General features: G+C 51.5%; 1 protein-coding gene and 1 long non-coding RNA gene across 5 annotated transcripts; both read left to right on the plus strand.

The window, feature by feature from the left end:
* The first annotated feature begins 2,026 nt into the window (after positions 1-2,026).
* On the plus strand, positions 2,027-5,067 carry HSBP1 (heat shock factor binding protein 1). The gene is made up of 4 exons (XM_042969368.1): positions 2,027-2,175; positions 2,610-2,676; positions 3,185-3,305; positions 4,820-5,067. The coding sequence occupies exons 1-3, from the start codon at positions 2,131-2,133 to the stop codon at positions 3,301-3,303; spliced, it is 231 nt and encodes a 76-aa protein (XP_042825302.1). The 5' UTR covers positions 2,027-2,130; the 3' UTR covers positions 3,304-3,305; positions 4,820-5,067.
* Positions 5,068-7,286: 2,219 nt separating this feature from the next.
* Positions 7,287-12,525, plus strand: LOC122234127. 4 transcript variants are annotated; one of them, XR_006211875.1, is made up of 5 exons: positions 7,287-7,791; positions 7,907-8,078; positions 8,222-8,450; positions 8,574-8,713; positions 9,559-12,525. It is a non-coding gene; the product is annotated as an uncharacterized LOC122234127 (long non-coding RNA). The 4 variants fall into 4 exon arrangements; XR_006211874.1 differs by having other exon boundaries at positions 7,907-8,450; XR_006211876.1 differs by having other exon boundaries at positions 7,907-8,450; positions 11,754-12,525.
* The last annotated feature ends 6,939 nt before the right edge of the window (positions 12,526-19,464 follow it).

Below are 19,464 nucleotides of genomic sequence, written 5' to 3' on the forward strand. Positions count from 1 at the left end.
GAGATGGGCAGGTGCATCTATGAGCTAAGGGCCACCAAGCATTGCCAGCAACCACCAGAAGCTGGGAGAGAGGCACCAACACCTTGCCACCTTGCTTTCAGACTCCTGGTCTCCAGACCTGTGGGAATATAAATGTCTGTTGTTTTAAGCCACCCAGTGGGTGGTACTTTGTTCCAGCAGGCCCAGGAAACCTATCCAATGTCAATGGATAGGCCAATGTCAATATATCCAGAGGAATAGTCTCAAGGAATGCCCCAACTGAAAATAAATTCATACTTGAAGACGGAGTCAACAGAATTCTAGGCAACGTCCATAGATCCTTCTAAAGTGACTAGTTCTCAACTGAGGGCAACTCCCCCCAACCCCTGGAGACAGTGGGCAGTCTAGAGTATCTAGAAGTGGAAGCATCTAGTAGGCAGAAGTCAGAGAAGCTGTTCGGCATCCTACAATGTACAGGGCACACCGCACCCCCCACCCACCCACCCACAGCAACGGAGAATTATGACCCAAAATGCCAAAGGTGCCGCCGTTGTGCAACATTGCTTCTAAACTCGGGCAACTCAGAGAATTCTAGAATGATAGAAAAAGGAGAAGGTAGAGTCAGAAAGCCCTGGGCTCACGTCTTGTCTCTTACTTCCTAATGTGACCACCCCGTTTAAGAGCCTTAGCCTCTCCAGTCCGTTTTCTCAAGATTGGAAAATGGTTGTAATCATATCACAGGGTTCTTCTGAGGATTAGGTTAGAACACAGAGAGGTGTTTATTTTAAGTAATCAGGTAAAGTACCAACCACATAGCAGTTAACAACAACCAAATACAGAGGTTTGCCCCTTTGTCCTGGGAAAGAAGGTCTGGGGTGGGGTGGAAAGGGAGGTGGTGGGCAGAGGGGAGGAGACACCAGTGGGTGAAGTCAGGGGGCAGAGCTGGTGAAGAGAGCTGAGTCTTACCCTCCCCATGGCCAGCCCCCCACCCCAGGTTTTTTACAGATGCTTGGGGGGGGGGGGGGGGGCTACAGCCTTCTCTGCAGCTAAAACCAAGCTGCAGCTGAGCCCCACAGTCCTTAAATTAGCTACCCAGTGTGAACAGCTGCTGGAACATGACAGGCCTTCAGTCCCAGGACTCACCTACTCACCCATGACAGGCCCAATCCCAAGACCACCTGTGAGGCTGGAACTCAAGGTCCCAACTCAGCAGCAGCCCCCTCCTTAAACACCTAAATCCAGCCTCTGAACCCCGCCGCTGCCCCCACCTCGACCACTCAACAGCAGGGGCCATCATGTTGAATGAAAGGAGCCGGGCGCTAGGGAGAGCTTCCGTCTGGTTCCACTCACACGACGCGGAAACACAGGAGACACGATTGTGCCCCTCGTGGGTGGGTGGGCTGGGGGGTGATAGCAAAGGGGCTGAGGTGAGGGGCTTCCTGGAGGCCGGTCATGTTTCCTGCCCTGGAGCTGGTTAACAGGTTAACTCGGTGAAAAGTCACTTGGGATTTCTGCACCATCCGGAACGTCCGTTATGCTGCAAAGTCATAAACAACCTGCCCAAATGTGCCAAATGTGCAGCACCTCCACGCGACCCTCCTGGGGAGAAGGAGGAACGCTGGGGTCTAGGGTGTGACCAGGCCTGCAGCTGGGCATTGTGTGCATGGTGGGCGTGCCTCTCACACCCGGGGCCTCAGTTTTCTGGCTCCAGTGACCCGACCCCCTTCTCCCTACTCGGGGGTTGCAGGGTTTTGTTGGAGGGCAGGCGGTGGCACAGTCCTGGGCTTGGGACCTCGCAGGCGCCCAGTAAGTGCGTCCCAACAGGCCAAACAAAACAGCATGGCCTTTAACGACAGCCTGGGAAAGGGCCAAGATCACCATCCCTTCCCGCGGTCCCCAGGACAGCGTTCTCCTCCCGGGCTCAGTGCGGGGCGGGGCCTCCAGGGGCGGGGCCTCGCTCGGAACGGAAACGCGAGAACGCAGACCCTTCCTTCCGGCCCGTGCCGCGAACTACGATTCCCACAACGCCTCGCGGTCCCGCGGCCTGCCTCCGTCTCGCGAGAGGAGGCCGCAGGGGGCGGGGCGTGTGCGCGGACAAACGGAAGTGCAGGTGACGGTTGAGACTTCGCCGCCAAGCTGGGAACCGGGGAGATGGCCGAGACTGACCCCAAGACCATGCAGGACCTCACCTCGGTGGTAAGGGACGCCTGCCGAGCCCGAGGCCGCGGGAGCCCCGGACCGGAGCGCCCTCTCCGTGGCCGCGCGGGGCCGGGTTTCCAGAGGCTTCGCCGGCCGAGGCCCCCAGGCCCGGCCTCCCCTCCCTTAGTCGCGCTCGCCTGTCCCTGAGCCGTCCCCCCGCCCCGGACGACCCCCCCAGTCCCCGCACCCCCCGCTCTCCCCGCGCCCCCTCACGCCCCGAGGCCTCCACCCCGCCCAAACGGGAGGAAGGCCCGGCGAACTGTGACTCGCAGCGGCCGCGACGGGAAAGGGCCCACTGGACGGGCGGGGAAACCGAAACCCGGAGAGGGAGAGGCCCCGGCCGGACGGGCACCGGGCCCACCCCCTCCCGTGCTGACCCCACGCAGGCGTCTCGGGGCAAGCGCGAGGTGCCGTGTGTCACTGTTTCGTAGGTGGAGACGCTCCTACAACAGATGCAAGATAAATTTCAGACCATGTCCGACCAGATCATCGGCAGAAATATCCTTTGTACGCGTGGTCAGCCTCGCCTGCGTCCGGGCGGCGGTGTTGACAAACGTGAGGTTTGCGGGACAGCCTCAGGCGGTCGTTCACCACCTTTTTTCCTTTTTTTTTTTTGGTACTGATTTTGGATGTAGTCTTAGGTACTGTGCCAAGGGGTGGGGATACAGCTGAGCTGGACCCCTGGCCGCGGGGGACTTCCAGTCTCCCAGCAGTGTAGACGGCTGAAGTGACCATGTTCCCTTTAGTTAGCCCATGCAGACCGCGGAAGCTTCGGAAGGTTGCAAGAACTTGCCCAGGTCCCAGAGCTAGTAAAGGGCAGGGCTGGGAAGTGACCGTAGCCCCCAGACCCCTGCACTCTTGGCCAGCAGAAGTCGGTACTCAAAGGAAGTTGGAAAAGGCAGTTCCGCTGAGACAGCTGTGCGGGGGGCCGAAGTCTCCAGGGGCCCTGGAGGGGAAGGGTGAGGAGTGAGGGGTGTTGGTTGTGTGTGGCCTTTAACTTCACCACTTGATGACATGAGCAGTCGCATTGACGACCTGGAGAAAAACATTGCAGACCTCATGACACAGGCTGGCGTGGAAGAACTGGAAGGCGAAAGCAAGATCCCAGCCATGCCAAAGAGTTGAAGGTGAGGGAAGGGACAGCCTCGGGATGGCGTGTGTGCGTCGCGGTGACTTCCATGCAGTCAGACTTGCTGCCCGTCACTTCCCAGCCGTGATCCTCGCAAGCGTCTCTTGTACCGGCCCCTCCGCGGGCTCCGAGCTTGCAGAATTTTCATGCCGAATTCGTTAGCAGGAGTTTATTTTCCCAGTGTTTATTACTGAGAGCTGCATCCGTGTTAGTTAAGGTAATTGGTTAACATTAATTAGGTAGTCACTGAGTTTATATCATGGCAGCCAGAACCCAAGAAATGCGTTTCGTTGGGCTGAGAATTCTTACCACTGGCAGATTTTTCTTCTTCTTCTTTTTTTTTTTATTTTATTTTTTTTTTGATAACCCAGACCCCACATTGCCACCTCCATAAATGCTTTGAATTCCTGCACTAGATACATGCCAGGACGGCAGCTGATTGTGACTTCAATGAACTAGATGAGGCCACGTTAAGCCTTCACCCTAGAGTTGATTTAAATTCCCACCACGTAGTTCCAGATACCCGAGAAGAGACGAATAATTTGATTTAAATTCCCACCGCGTGGTTCCAGATACCCGAGAAGAGACGAATAATTTGATTTAAATTCCCACCACGTGGTTCCAGATACCCGAGAAGAGACGAATAATTTGATTTAAATTCCCACCACGTGGTTCCAGATACCCGAGAAGAGACGAATAATTGAAAGGAGCCATGTAGCAAGGCCGCAAGATGCACTTGGCCTCCAGTTTCCCCGTAGTGAGTTTCTCATTTTAAGGCTTTCCATGAGGATGGTAGTTACGTCTTCGCAACCCGAAAGTAGTTTGGAAACTTCCTTTTCTCTCATCCCATTTTCAGCAGTTGAATTCACTATAAAAATAAAGTTTCCGGAGAATCTTCGGTAACTCTGGTGCCAAGCAGAATACACAGCCAAAGGCACCAAATTCCTTTTGTCTTCTTAAGTGTGCTGGGCATGTCCTGGCTGGACCAGATCCTAAGTAGCTGTAAAATACAGGTTGCTTTGAAGTCCAAGAAAATGGAGACTTGGGAGGTAAAAGACCTGGAAATTTGCTGTTACTCTGACCGATTGGGTTGATCCGCTGTGTGAGTGAGGCACACAGTTCCGTATGGGTTGTCCGCTCTTTATTCCTGTGTAGGCGTGTCCTGGGAAATGCCCTGCCAGTCGTAGAAGCTTCTGGGCCTCCTACAGCGGGGCAGTCCAAAGTCCCGCCACAGTGAGTCAGAACATCCTCCCGAGAACTGCACTGACGGGAGGTGAAGTGAACTAGGAGACTTTAGTGATGGGGATAACAGCAAGAGAAGCTGGGATGCATTCAGAAGTTTTTAAGTAACGATTTCCAATCGATCTGTTGTATCTTTGTTGGGGCATCTGCAGAGAAACTTAAGTTTAGCTCCCTAGAGGGTTCTCAAAGGGTTTATAGTTGCTAATTGTATGTATCATTCTTGTCCTTCTCTGAACATAACATGTCAGATGATTTTTTCTCTTCCAACAGGTTGCTAATTCACCCTGAGACCCGGAACACCGTTTTTACAAGCGAAGAGAAGACCGAATGGCTTTCTGAAGCAACTACTATGCGTAGACAGGTTTTCTGTTAGAAAGTGTGCGTTCTTACCACATACTACATAGTTAGTTCATAGAGTGATTCTCCCCCCAGTTTCTTGAACATGGTAACGTCACATCTTGGACCTTGGTCAGTCGTGCTGTTAAATATTAAACACTAAAACTTTGGCGGTTCCTGCATAAAATTGTCAAGTTTTTTAGTGTATATTTGTGAACTCATCGTTTTCTATCGTTCCTTTTGTAGTAGTTGCTGTTTGATGAAAGTTGATGTGTAAATTTTTATTAGACATATGGTAGGTCCTTCAGTTCCAATCAGATTTTGTGAAGGAAGACGTTTGGCAAGTTGACGACTCTGATTCTCAGCACAGAGTGACTTTTGAGCCGACACCAAATAGCACGTCGGTGATACTTTTCAAGTGGTGCAGAACGTTTAAAAATTGTTCGTTCAGGAATCTCTGGCGCTGCCCTGTTGCCAAAATTCAAAGTTGAACCGCAATTTGATGTCTTAAGGCTCTGAGGTCAGACGCCAGAGTAAGGAGGAACGACCACTCCCGCTTCTGTGTGTTAGAATTCTCAAATCTGGAAAATGACAGAACTGCCTCATGTAGTGAGGCGTTCATTAGTTACAGTTTTGCATGAGATTTGAACACTTGCGTAGGCCCCTGTGCTGTTTGTCTGCGATAGTCCTCGTTGAAAATCTGGCAGGATTTTACGACCCAGCTCGCCGTCTTGTCTTGGAGCTACTGACCAGGAGAAGGAACAGAACCGGAGAGCAGATCATGCTAAGTTTGTGCCATAGCCCGGCTTGAAAATGGTAAATGACTTGTCATTGGCTCAAGTTTTTAAGATATACTGTTTCTTTAAACGATTTCTTACCTAAATTCTTACAGAGTAATGGTTTTATTATTGACCTTACAAGACAGGGGTAGTAACTCCTACCAGTCAAAAAGGCAGTGCCCAGAGCGCCAAGCCTAGAGGCCGGCCCTGACCGTGCACGAGATCCCTGTGATTGTCACAGCAAACGTGACTCCGTCTACAAAAAAAATGGGAAAAGTTGAGGGATGGTCTAGTGCTTCTTAGAAACCCTGAATGAACAGTGTGAGTTTTTTTTTAAAGTTTCCTATATCACCAGTCGTGTTTGTATTGCAAATATATAATATTATTGAGAAATAACTTGTCGTATTTATAAATAACGTAAGTAACACAAAGGAGTAAGTTTCCTCTGAGCTGAGTGAATGACCCACTGTTACTGCCCTGCCACAGAAACTCCTCTGATGGGCCGGTAGGCCACGCCGTGCACGGCTGAGCCACGAGCCCCGGGGCCGCTGGCCTCCAGCTGACAGGAGCCCCGTGTGCACGATGCTCGCGAGCCTGGTCAGTGGCGAGCGGAAGTGATGCGGCCGATTGCTGTCGGGACTTGGGTGGGAGTTGTCTTCCTTACGTGACAACGATTTCAGAGGCAGGCTCCCCTGACCAGGAATACCCACCATGAATAAAGGTGCCTGAAATCCTGTTGTCAGAGCTTCCTTTGTGTCACAAGTGATTTGTGTGGTTTTCTACGTTTTCAGATTCTAGGTGTGCGCGCCGTGTCAGATGAGGGGCTAAAACCATCACAGGATTGCATACACGTAGCCCAAGGCCAAAGGGGAAAGGGAGGTGTGGGCAGGGCTGTGTGGTGTGAGAGGGGGAGCCACCTTCCCACTGCTGAGGGTGGCTGGTGCCTCCCGTGCCCCGGACGCAGACCTTCCCCAAGCACATCCAGGGACGCTTGTCCTGGGCGAGGCCCTGGGAAGGAAGGCTTTAGGTCGCTTGGGCTTAGAAAACTTGCCTCCTACTCCATTCGCTTCCTGAAAATTCACGGGGCAAATTAGCATATTAAAGGCTCTGAGGTCCCACAGCAGAGACGTGTGATTTAACTTTCTCACCTGCCAGTTTCCAGATTATTTGACCAAGGATCTTTTTTTTATGCTTAGCACCTAATTAACGTTTGATTGAACTAGTGTGTGTAAAATACACATGGGGAGATGGCCGTTAAAGTAATCCAATAAATAGCTTTGGATTCAATTTATAACTGCCCGCATCCCCGCATCCCCGAGCGCTCACTTGACCTGTTCTCCAAGCCTCCGGGCAAGACTTGACTTAGCCTGATATCCAATAGCTTTGTGACCCCAGTGAGGCCTTCACTTATGTGCAAGGGGATGGTTTTCCTCCGCCGTGAAGCCGGGAATGCGGCTGCCCGTGCTATTACGTCACCCCGCGCTGGCTGCCCACCCCCTGGCGGGTCTCGGCCCTCCTGGCACAACCCGGGTCCACCCGCTGCCCCCTCCCGGGGCTGCAGCCACCGCTAGGTGCGTCCGTCCCGCAGGCGCGTGGCCGTGGTGGTCGTGGCGGGTGTTCGCGCGGAGCAGCACGGCCCGCCTCGGATCCAGCCGGGATCTCGGGGCGGGCGGGTCTGTGCCTCTCTCGCTCTCCCACCGGCCTTTGCCCGTTCGAAGACCTCGAGGAACCCACTTCGGACCCGGGAGTGTCAGGGGCTCGCGCCAAGCCAGACAGGCGGAAGTTCGACCCAAGGCCCTCGCCTCCCAGCCCAGGGGGCCCATCCGCTTCCCCACCAGGCCTCTAGCTGGGCCTTTCCTTCAAGCCACAGGTTTTTAAAGCACTTTGATCTCATCTAACCAATTTCGTTTTCCCAGCGTTTCATTTCCAGTAAAGTCCCATCATGTTTGACCTTCTCAGAATAAACCTCCAGTATTTGGGGTAATTAAAGGTTAATTTGTCTTTGAGAGTGGTTGGCATCCTAACGGAACTTTTATAACACTGTTGCTATGGGAACATAGAGTCCTCTAAAGCATCCACTGAAAATGAACTTCTTTAAACATGCTGTTTGCACATTGAAGGTTCCCTGTAAGGATAATTATATTCCTTTTCTCCCAATCTCTCTCTCTTTTTTTTTTTTTTTTTTTTTTTTTTTTTTTTTTTTTTTTTTTTTGGTATTCTGCAGCTTATACATTTTAATTAGATTTAGGTGGAGGAATTGGCACCTTATGTCGTCAGATCTAACCCTGAACAGTAACAGGCGACAGTTAGTCCTAGCCGGCACGCGTTACAAGTGTTCCTGGAAGCCACCACCATGCGCTGGGCAAAGCGTTCTATGTTACTTTGTCTTAATCCTCAGGACAACTTTGAGTGAGGTTTGTAATCCGGTCAGTCCTCCGTTTAAACAGAAGGAAGCCATCATCAGGGGTCGGGCAGGGTCGCGTGACCCGGGACTCTGCCCACAGCTGTCCCACGGCGGAGCCCACGGCTCACAGCTGTGTTTCGTCTGCCTCCGTAGGAGAGCCAACATCTCCCAATACTGATGGCCGCACTCCCTGGGAATCGTCAACCCACTACCTCAGCGGATCTTGAAATTCAGTTTCAAGACTGATTTTGTGTTTTCAATGACACGTGACCTAAATTCGATAATAAACATGTTGATGTGAATTTTTATTCAAGATTAAAAGTTTTCGGGGCTCGGAGAAAACACGTGCTCCCAGACTAGCTTCTTTTTTGTTTCTTCCTGGGTAAGTGATTTGAGAGACAAGTCCAGTTGAGTGAAATGCTCCCCTTGACAAGAGCCATGGGGAATACTAACTACTGCTTTTCTCGTCCCGTTCCTTTCTAACCCAATCATTTCTCATGCACAGATTTTATGCCTGAGACCCACCCTGGGGGAAGAGAGAGCCCCTCTCACAATGACGGATTTCCTTACCGTCTTCTCGGGACACTTTGTTAATGACAAGACAACAACAACGACAACCCAGATGAGTACAGAAGTCCTAAAAAGGTACCCATGCAGCCATCACCTGGAATCTTAGTCTACCAGTAATGTTAAGTGTCTGCTTTGAGCTGCAGGCTCTTTGAAAAAAAAAAAAAAAAAACTTTTTAGTAAATGGAAATGGGGGTGGGGGGACGTGAGTCACCGCCCAGACACAAAAATCAGAGGGGCCGTGGCAGCATTATACCATCGGCCCCACAAATCACTTTGGAACTAGGAAGGGAGCTGGTTTCTACACGTCAGGCTGACTCTTACAAAGGAATCAATTCGAATGTTTGCCTCTCCTACGCTGAGGCTTTCACCAATACAGGCGCCTGGAAGTTCCTCAGACACCTGCCTAGGGTTACATTTGTATCTAATAGATAGAGAGCATCTGCTTCCTTGGGTCCCTGGCCACCGCGGGTGAAATGTGATGCTTTGTCGCTCTCTCCTTGAACAAAGCCAAAGCACGTTTATATAGCACATTCGTAAATGTCTCAGGGATGCTACCCTGCTCGGTGGTGGTAATCTGTGCTCTATGTCTATAGCTCCCTATTAGGTGGGTCCATTTTGACCAGTTATTCATATTGGACAGGGGGAAATGTCTGCCTTCCAAAGAGAAACAGTACTGTTGCCCAGGAAGAATTGCCCGAATTTAGGATCGAGCTCTTTGGACACGCTTAGCTGCCAATAACAGCACTGCCTTGTCAGCCAAAGGGGGTGGGATCGCTTCCCAAGGTGACAAGTCCAAGGGAAGGGTAGCTCCGGGAAGAGTGAATTCCACACCTCCACGACGCGCTCAGGGACCCGGATATGGACCACCTTGGTGCATCCCACAGAAAGAGAACACCTCTCTCCCTCCACGTCTTTTTAAGGTTGAGGAGAATGTTTCCCCAAAGGCGTTCCTACCTCGCGGCCCATCCCTAGATGCCTGTGCCTGAAACAATCCCCGTCAAGGCGACAGGCCCCGCGTGACAGCTGTGCAACTCTCAGCTTTCGGTCACGACCTGGGGGCTGGGGGTGCTACTGGCATCAGGTAGAGACCAGGATGCGGCTGAACATCCTACGTGCACAGGACGGCCCTCGCCACAGAGAATTAGCCGGCTCCACTTGTCCGCAATGCCAAGGCGGAGAAACCCCAGCTCAACCCGTTCTTGGTTCAACCTGCGCCTGGTTTGGGGCCCCTGCTAACGGCCCCTGGATGCTCCTAGGAGACGAGACAAGGAACAAAACCAGGATTCTGGTGGACACCCCACAGTGCGTTACCTCTTACAAGATGCAGCTTCCGGATTATATATGGTAACACCGGGGACGGTTAAATGAGGAATTAGCTGGCTCTCAGCCTTGGCTGCACATGACAGTCCCCCGGGGAGCATGTCAGAACCCCATGAGCAGGCAGCACCCAACTCCACTGTGTCAGAATCCCTGCAGCCGGCCCGGACAGCGGGGTCTGCTCCAAGCTCACATTCGAGAAGTTCTGTCTAGTGGTGCCCATGGGGCGACGGCATTCACTGCACAAATCAGATGGGATTCTGCCAACCTTCTGTCTACCCGGCTGACATTCCCCACTCGGGAGTCAAGACGGCACCCGTTACCTGGCGTTCAGTGCCAGTCACGTGTCGCTGCTGCTTCGACGGCTGGATGGTGCCACCCCGTCGGGAGGATTTCTGATTCCCTGACGGCTGATGTCTTGCTTCCCATTCGCCTTCGTCAGGCGTCTGATGGCTGGGCGCTCTGCCAGGTGCTTTCCCAGCCTCAGAAACGGCCTCAGAACCCTGGGAGGCTGTTGACATTATCAACAGTTTTCAGAGGGGGTCCTTCTCCCTCGAATCGGCCCTCGAATAATCCCTCCCTACACCAGTGCTGTCACTTCATTATCCCTTACCTTTTATGGGTCCTGAGAAATTGTCATCAAAACGCAGCGCGCGTTTCCAGAAAGAAACTTTAAACATTAAATACCTTAAAACGGAAGGCGTGTTATGCAGACAAAAAGCCAGTTAATTTTGATGGGCTGTGGATAATCATCAGAAGAGTCATTTCCGGGAATTAAAATATTATGGTTGTTTCTTTTAATGATACTCTCTCTCTTGGAAATGTAAGAGAACCACTTAGCTGATGCTGCTCCAAAATCCTGTCGAGGTCAAGGATGGGCCCAAATTCTTCATGGACCAGCAGCCTGGGACTGGCCTGGTGTACAGATCACAAAGCTGGAAGTGCTACAAAACGGTGTCCTACAAAGAAATCAGTCTCTGATGTGTACCCAACCTGTGTTTACTGGGCCCGTATTAAGCATCTTAAAGAGACAGACTCTTTTGAAACCAGCTGTCAAAATCAAGCTGCCTTGCTAACAGAATTCCAAAAAGGTTTCTGATTGCCACAGGTCTGCACTGGGGGCTGTGAGCCCTCATCACTGGAGCCAGACCTTCTAGAATCCTTTTTCTGAGAGGTCGATTACATGAAACATACATCTTGCCGGCATCATCAAAAGGAAACACAGTTAAGATTCTTTTAGTGGGTCAATCTCATTTTCTCATGGCAGACAAGGCTTAACAAGGATCTGTGACCCAACTTTGTCTTCCTCACAATGGAGAGCAGACCCCGTAGGACCCCTCTGGCACAGCTGAGCCAGTATTTCTGGAATCACTGACTGAGAAAATTTCCCTCACGTGAACCCTGCCAGAAATTTCTTGGGCTTATTCAAGCTTATCTGTATTCCAGGACGATCCTGGAAAAAAATTCACCAGTAATGCTTTGACAAGTTACTGTTTGGTAAGTTCAGAACTTACAGGGTCTCTTTTGTACTAAGTAATGTAATAAACTGGGCAAGAATTCTTTGAAACTAAATTGATGGGGTAGATTATCTGCTTTATGCCACATTTAACACTGTTGAAATGTTAAGCGTTTTCTTCCTGGGGAACTAACGACTGGTCTCTTCTGGATTGTATAACTTCTTGAGATGGCTCTGTAGTTGGTCTTGATTCTGAAAGGTTTGCAATGGCATGTGTTCTGGTCACTTAGAGCGCTGACAATAGTCATTCTTCTTCATTCTACTGATACTCGTTTTCCATAGTTGGTTCTGAGAATGGGTGTTTGTTCTGCCTGGGCTTTAAACAAAACATACAGCTGGAGAATATGTCTTCCTCAGAGACAGGTTCGTATCTATGGCCCCGCTTCTTAAAAGGGGCCCCCAGGCCAGTAGCATCAGCATTCCCAGGAAACTTGTTAGAGATTCAGGTTCCCTTGCCCTGCCCAGTCCCACTCAATCAGAGACGCTGGGGGTGGAGTCAGGTGGCCAGAGATTTAACACACCCTCCAAGGGGTTCCGATCTCACTCCAGCGTGAGCACCTGAGCATTAGGGTGTCAACCTCGTTCCTGTCGTCCCATAGCTTTGGGCATCAGACTAATCAACACAAGAGCCCCCCACCCCACCCCGCCATCCCCGGGGGCACTGATCAACAGGCGAATCCTGGCCTCCTCTTTTGTAAACCCTGATCCAGTATAGACAGGGCATGGGCTGGGGGTTCCACGTTGTTCATCAATACCCCAGGTTATTGTTTTTATATGTTATTTCCTACACACAGAGGAGGACCGCACGGCAGATAATCCCATGCTGAGTCACTCAAGCTTCAGCAGCGGGTCCTAAGGTAATTTACAAGGAATTGATTCTTAATTACCCAGAACAGGCTAGCGTGACCTTTCCGGCCCAGTGAAAAGAGGTGTGGGCCCTCCAACCCAAGGAGCTGAGCCTGAACAGCCTTCACACCATGAAGACCTGAATCACTTCAAATCAATTTGCTTCTTATTAAAATGTACTTCAATAAAAAATCATTTCAACTCTTAAGCCACAAAAGGATATCCAATCATTTAAAGCTTCCTGAGCATTTCAGCTGATTAAAAAGGTTTTAAAGAGCACGGTAAATATTTTACTAGCAGGAGAAGTTATTCCATAAGGAGATTATTTATTAAAAACCAATAACTTATTAGTCATTTATCTTTATTTTCGTGAACGTGCACACTCGATCCCGGCACAGCATCTATTTCCCAAAGCAGGTTAGCCTGTGAGTTGATGATTTTATAATATGTAGATGTGTTGAAATAGCATTTAACTTGAGAAAGTAACAAGATTTTACTCCTAACAAGTGAGAGATCTGTGAAATTACATTTTAAAAGAACTTTTGGAGGGTTTTAAGGATAGTTTCAGGCGCTTAAAAAGAAATCGCATTTGCCGTTTTGCAAAACAGATCAAATTTCTCATTTATCTTTTGAGTTATGTTTCCTAAAGAAAGTCACTAACGCAGGACTGACTTTTTTTTTTCTTATGGGTAGAAAGGAAAGCATTTTAATACTTGAGCCCAAAATGAAGGCACTGAGTTCAGTATTTATGGTCCAATCTTTTATTTCGATAATAAAAGGAATTAGAATCCCTTCAGTTGCAGTGACTCAAACGGCTTAAACAGTAGGGATATTTAATGACCCCATAAAATGAGAAGGTCAAGAGGCTCTGGGGACGCTTTGCGAGTCAGTTCCGCTCTGTCCTGACTCCAGGCTGGCTGCACGGTGCCCCCGCTGGCTCTCCCTCACCCGGACACAAACCCCCAAGCGTCACCCCAACACCACCGCCCCCAAGCTTTTTCTGTCCGTCCACCTCTGTTACGTTACGTGGGTTAAGTTGTGTGCCCCCAGCAGATACGTCCAAGTCCTAACCCCTGGTAGCCGTGAAAGTGATCTTATGTGGAAAGTCTCTGCAGGTGTCATCAGGTTCGGGCTAGGTCATGCCAGATCTCCACGGGCCCAAATCCAGTGACTGGGGTCCTTTTAAGAAGAGAAGAGACACAGAGACCGACACGGGGTGAGCACCGCGTGACAACAGAGGCTGATCCTGGAGTGTTAGGTCCCGTGGCCAGGAGCATCGAGGATGGCCAGCAGCCTCTAAAAGCTGGGAGAGAGGCAGGGACCGGAATCCGCCTCCCCGCCTCCGCCAACCCCCGCGGGGCTGGTGTTTGAAGCTCGCAGGCTGTGCTCAGCGTTACATCGGTCTTCGAAACTAACACAGTCTCCAACATTTAGAAGAGCTAACTGTGCATTTTTGCAGCTTTCCTGGCAGCGGGACGTGGCTGGTTGACGATGCCCTCCTCCAGGAGAAGTCACTGAAAACCTGCCAAGTGGCTCCGGGAAGGATCCCACTGCCTGGTGAAAGGGAAAGAAGGGAAAGAAGGGAAAGAAGTGGGTCCCCCCCTTTCCCCTGCTTGAACTCGGACAGGGCTCAGATCTCGGAGCCTGAGAAGGGCAGCGTGGGGGTGAGAGAGAAGAGTGGGGACCCACAGAGAGAGGAAGAGGCTGGATCCTTGAAACCCTCCCTCAGAGTCAGATGGCACCCACCGAGGGACACACGAGCAACAGAAACCATGTGTCATCAAGGCTTTTCCGGGTGTGAACCGTCCCAATGACGGGGACAGGAGTGTCACAGCCCATCTGAGGCAGGTAGGCGAGAGGTGGGCTTGGCTCGTTCATCCTCTTTCTCCCCCTCCCGCTCCCACCCAAGGCCCTTCCCCCACCCCCACCCCCACCCCCACCCCCCGTGCCCATACTGCTCACAGCCAAGGGGACTGGTCACAGGCTCACAATGGCCACTGGTCAGACCACCTGGGGTGTCACTGACCGGCTAAGGAACAGGAGACAGCCTCATCTGGTCACGGCCAGTGACGGCGTTTCAAGAAGGGATGCGACGGCACCCACCCAAACCGATGACCCCAGGCTGGCCCCACCTTGGCGAAGTCACTGGGTCCCCAGGTGTGGTCCAAAATGGCCACATGGAAATTGTCAGTGACAGTGCCAGAGCTCCCTCTGCTAGCCAGTCTGTCCAGGCAGCGAAAACTCTATCCCGGAAGACAGCTTGGAGAGCAGCCCGCAGACCCCACCTGGACCCTCTCCTCCCAGAAAGGCCAAGAAGCCCAGAGCTGACGTTTACTCTCTCGGCCCTGTGTGCAGCCCCTGTGGCTGACCCGCCTCCCCTTGGGTACTCTCTGGTCTTAATCAATAATATTAATATTATCAGTCAGGCTCGAGGCCAAGCTGGGGTCCTGCCTCCCTAGGGTTCCTGCAAAAGGAAGGAATTGGATGAGTGAATGCAACCCTGGATGAGCCCAGGGTTCTGGCTGAAGACAATGTTGGCTGTTTGGGTTCAAGAAACAGAACCACACAAAAAGGACCCCGTGTGTCGGGCCCCAAGGCCAGGGGAGAGTAGCCAGGGGCGTGTGGGATGTCACAGCAGACCGTGTCTCCGGGCTTCCTCCTGACTGCATTCCTGTCCGGGGAGGGGGGGGGGCGGGGGTCGTGGCAAAGTACTTCAAACCCAGGGCCCTAAAACAATGGAAAAGTGCTCCCTCGCAGTTCTGGAGGCTAAAACTCCAAATCAAGGGGTCTGCAGCGCCGTGCCCCCTCGTCCCAAGGCTCCAGAGGAGAATCCTTGCTTGCCTCTGACCGCTTCTGGGGGCTGCAGCAGTGCTGGGGGTCCCTGGGGCTGTGGCTGCTTCTCTCCAGTCTCTGCCCCATGGTCTGGTGGCCTCTCCTTCCTGCGTGTCTGTGTCCACATTAACAGCCTCTTCCTATAGGGACACCGGCCACTGGACCAGGGCCCACATCGGTCCATTATGATCTCACCTCAGCAATTATATCTGCCAAGACCCTACTTCCCATTAAGGTCACATTCACTGGTCCTGGGGCTTCAGACCTCAATATATATTTAAATGTTTATTTTTTAATTGTTTAAACTTATTTATTTGTTTATTTTTGAGAGAGAGAGAGAGAGAGACAGAGCATGAGTTGGAGAGAGACAGAGAGACAGGGGGAACGGGATCCCAAGCAGGCTCTGCGCTGACCCGACCCGGGACTCGAACTCATGAACGGTGAGATCGTGACCTGAGCCGAAGTGGGAGGCTCAACCGACTGAGCCGCCCAGGTGCCCCCAGACCTCCACACATCTTCAACCTAGGTTTCCCCACCTCCCATCCCTGGGGCCACCCATCTGGAAGTGTAAAGACAGAGGCTCTCATTCGCCCAGTGTGGCTCCGGGCTCAGTCCTGCCAGTAGGAAGCGTGATGCTGTGGGCTGGAAGCCCCTCGGGAACCGCCATCCCTACACCTGATGTTTGTCGGAGTCCTGGGAGAGGCTTCCGTCTATTACCCACAATGCCCACATCCGGCACAGAAATGCATTTATCTGACACCGACCCCCTGGTTTGCTTCGTGATTTCACAATTTAGCAAAGGGGATCAGAGAGCAGAGCTGCTGGCACCCCATGTCTCAACCCAGCCGTTCCAGGGGCCCGAGGGGCCCGAGCTGCCCTTGCTTTTGGAACAGATTTTCTGCACAGTCCTCCCCCCACCCCCTCTCCTGACACGCCCCCAGTCTCACTTGATGGGTGCTTGGGGTCTGCCGTTGTCTCAGAAGGTCTGAGCACCCCTTTCTCGTCCCGCTCCTCGGGTGATACATTCAGACCACCTCCGGGGGACCAGCTTCGCGTTTTACAGCTGGCTTTTTAACAAAGGAATTGTAACTGCTATATCCAGGGTTGATTGGGTTTGGAGAAATTAAGATTTTTTTTTTCATAAGCAAGTAAATTGGGAATTAAATTAGGTCTAAAATTCATTTAAGGCTTCTGACAACTTGTTTGCAGGAAGTAATTGCTCTGGTGCTGGCGACTTTAATATCAGAGAGAAGAAGCCTAAGAAAAACTGAGCAGCGCAAAAGAAAGAGGGAAGTAATACATTTGAATGGAGAATTCATCCTCCCCAAAATTTTATTATGAAAATCTTAAACAGCAAAGCTCAAAGGACTTCTCCAGTGAGCCCCTGTCCCACCACCACCTAGATTCTACCATTAACACATGACTTCACTTTTTGGATCATAGTCTGTTCTGTATCTCTCTCTCTCTCTCTCTCTCTCTCTCTGTCTCTGAGAATTTTTTTGATTAGATGAGTACCAACTTGCCCTGGGGACTCAGTCTTTGCAGGGAAAATGCACACCAGACTCACTTTCCAGGGAGCCACTCACTTTCCAAGTTCATCAGCCCACGACCAGCCGAAGCCCTTCATATCTGACCCCCTCTCCGCACCTTGTGCTATTGTGATTTGTAAGAAATATATATTTGGCCTTCATTCCTTTTCAGGCACAGAGCTCCTAAAACCCTTGGGATTTCCTTTTTTTTTTTTTTTTTTAACGTTTATTTATTATTGAGAGACAGAGACAGAGCATGAGCAGGGGAGGGGCAGACAGAGAGGGAGGTACAGAATCCCAAGCAGGCTCTAAGCTCAGAGCTGTCAGCACAGAGCCTGACGCGGGGCTCGAACCCACGAAATGTGAGATCATGCCCTGAGCTGAAGTCAGAAGCTTAACCCACAGAGCCCCCCCAGGCGCCCCACCCTTGGGATTTCCTAATTGCTAGGAACTAGAAAGGTGTCTTGTTATCCTTAACAAACCCCTTTCAACCACACCTGAGTTTATGTTAATGAGGTGATTTCTAGAAAGCGCCTAAGCCTGCCATCTGGGTGCCAGAGGAAGCCACGGAGAGATTGGAGGGTTGCAATTTTCAGTCCCACCCCTAGCCTTCCGGGGAAAGAAGTCCCTAGGTAACGAAGCCTCCTTAAAACCCAAAAAAGGGCTGGGTTCCAAGAGGTTCCAGAAGAGGGGCAGAGCGGGCGTGGAAGGTCGGCGTCCTTTCCCCAGAGCTTGCTGGGTGCGTCTTTTCCACTTGGCTGTTAACAGGTAAGTAACACGTTTCTCTGAGTTCTGTGAGCCGCTCTAGCAAATTCCGCGAAGGAGCAGGGGGTCTGGGAAGCTCCTGTTTGTTGGGAATAGGGCAGAACACAGGAAACAACCTGGAAGGCTGCCTTGCAGGACTGAGCCCTCACCTGGGGCGGGGGGGGGGGGGGGGTCTGATACTGTTTCCAGGTACCTACTGTCAGAACCGAGTCGAATTGTGGGACCCCCAGCTGGTGTCAGAGGACTGCCGGGTGTGGAAACACCCCACTGGAATGGGGATTTTACCCTTTACCACCTCCCACCAACACATTTCCCTGTTTGGCGCCCCTGGAATGTGTCCTTAACCCCCCTCTGCCTGGTAACCTCCTATCCCACCGTTAAGACCCGACTCATCTAACCCCCCCTTTTTTTTTTTTTTTTGACACTTATTCGTTTTTTGAGAGACGGAGCGTGAGGAAGGGTGGGGCAGAGAGAGAAGGAGACACAGAATCCGAAACAGGCTCCAGGCTCCAAGCCCGACACGGGGTTCGAACTCACAAACCCCAAGATCATGACCTGAGCCAAAGTCGGACGCTTAACTGACTGAGCCACCCAGGTGGCCCTCATCTAACCCTTTAAGACAAAACTAGCCTCGGTTCTTGCAAAGAGAGGGAGCCTCATTCTCTTGTGATCCCCGAGGTATTTCCAACGTGGCTTTATTTTAACACCACGCTGTCCTCAAATTCTTTGTCCTGTGTCTCGTTCCCCTGGTCTGAGAGAGACCCTGGGGGCCCCTTGGGACCTTGATTCATCTTCTCGTCCCCTTTGGTGCCTGGCACAGGGCCTGGTGCGAGGCAGGTACGTAAACGGTAGGCAAACGGTGCACAAGAATGCTGGCTGGAACTCCCCAGGACGAAGTAATCGTGGCGAGATTGAAGTTCAAGCTGCCCTGTCACACTCACTGGCACCCTCTTTGCAGACCAGCCTGCAAGGCCAGATATGAGCCCACATCCCATGGCCCCCATTCCCTCTGTGTGAAGCATCACTACCACAACCAGGAGCAAGGAACAGTGCAACCCATGAGCAGGTGTTTTCTAAAGGGCGGATAAAAATAGCTGCTACTCAAAAAAAAAAAAATGTGTTCGGTGACTAAGGTGGGGAAGCATTACACTAAGCAATGTGCACAGATTTCTCACAAGCAGGACTTCTCGGAACTTTTATTTCTGAGACAGACACAGTATGAGCCGGGGAGGATCAGAGAGAGAGAGAGGGAGACACAGCATCCGAAGCAGGCTCCAGGCTCCGAGCCGTCAGCACAGAGCCCGACGCGGGGCTCGAACTCCGGAACGGTGAGATCGTGACCGGAGCCGAAGTCACATGCTTCACCGACTGAGCCCAGCCAGGCGCCCCCCCCCCGGGCTTCTCGGAACTTTCAACCTGCTCATATCTAATGTGAATTTACAAGCAGTGACCGTCTAGAAGTTGTTTCCAGAACAGAGCCTTTCGTGGAACAGAGGCCAGCACTGCACGGACGCACCTTGAAAGCCCCAGCTCCCAATTCTGTTTCCTGCCACCGTGCTGTGCCAAAGTGACCACTTTGGCGTCCTACATCCCCGGCCTAAAGTTGAATTTCTTATACTAAATATTGTACTAAACATGGAGTTGGTGGCTTTACAGTGGGTTTTGCTGTCTTCGGTCTGGAAGAAGCCCGAACTCCGGGGATGCGGGGTGGTACAGATCATCCGGAGGAGAGGACCTAAGAGAGGAGGTTCCAGGCACCCATTGAGATGTGTGACTATTTCAAAAGAAACCTGTCCTCGGAAGAACCTGTGTTGTCAGCATCCAAAGCCTTAGAGAGGCCAGCATGGCCATCAGAGTCCCTGTGGAATTGTCCACCTGTCTCTCCCAATAACACCAGCTCCCAAAAAAATAAGTAAATAAATTATTATGGGGCACCTAGGTGACTCGGTCTGTTAAGCGTCGTAATTTCAGCTCAGGTCATGATCTCACAGTTCACAAGTTCGAGCCCCACATTGGGCTCT

This window comes from Panthera tigris, chromosome E2 (genome assembly GCF_018350195.1).
Source record: "Panthera tigris isolate Pti1 chromosome E2, P.tigris_Pti1_mat1.1, whole genome shotgun sequence".
In the NCBI taxonomy this organism is placed as follows: domain Eukaryota; kingdom Metazoa; phylum Chordata; class Mammalia; order Carnivora; family Felidae; genus Panthera; species Panthera tigris.

What these genes read in the sequence shown, in the direction of transcription:
- HSBP1 (XM_042969368.1), top strand. Translation starts at nt 2,131, where the DNA reads ATGGCCGAGACTGACCCCAAGACCATGCAGGACCTCACCTCGGTG. An exon ending in TGCAGGACCTCACCTCGGTG is followed by an intron (nt 2,176 to 2,609) that starts GTAAGGGACGCC and finishes ACTGTTTCGTAG; the next exon opens with GTGGAGACGCTCCTACAACA. An exon ending in CGACCAGATCATCGGCAGAA is followed by an intron (nt 2,677 to 3,184) that starts ATATCCTTTGTA and finishes TAACTTCACCAC; the next exon opens with TTGATGACATGAGCAGTCGC.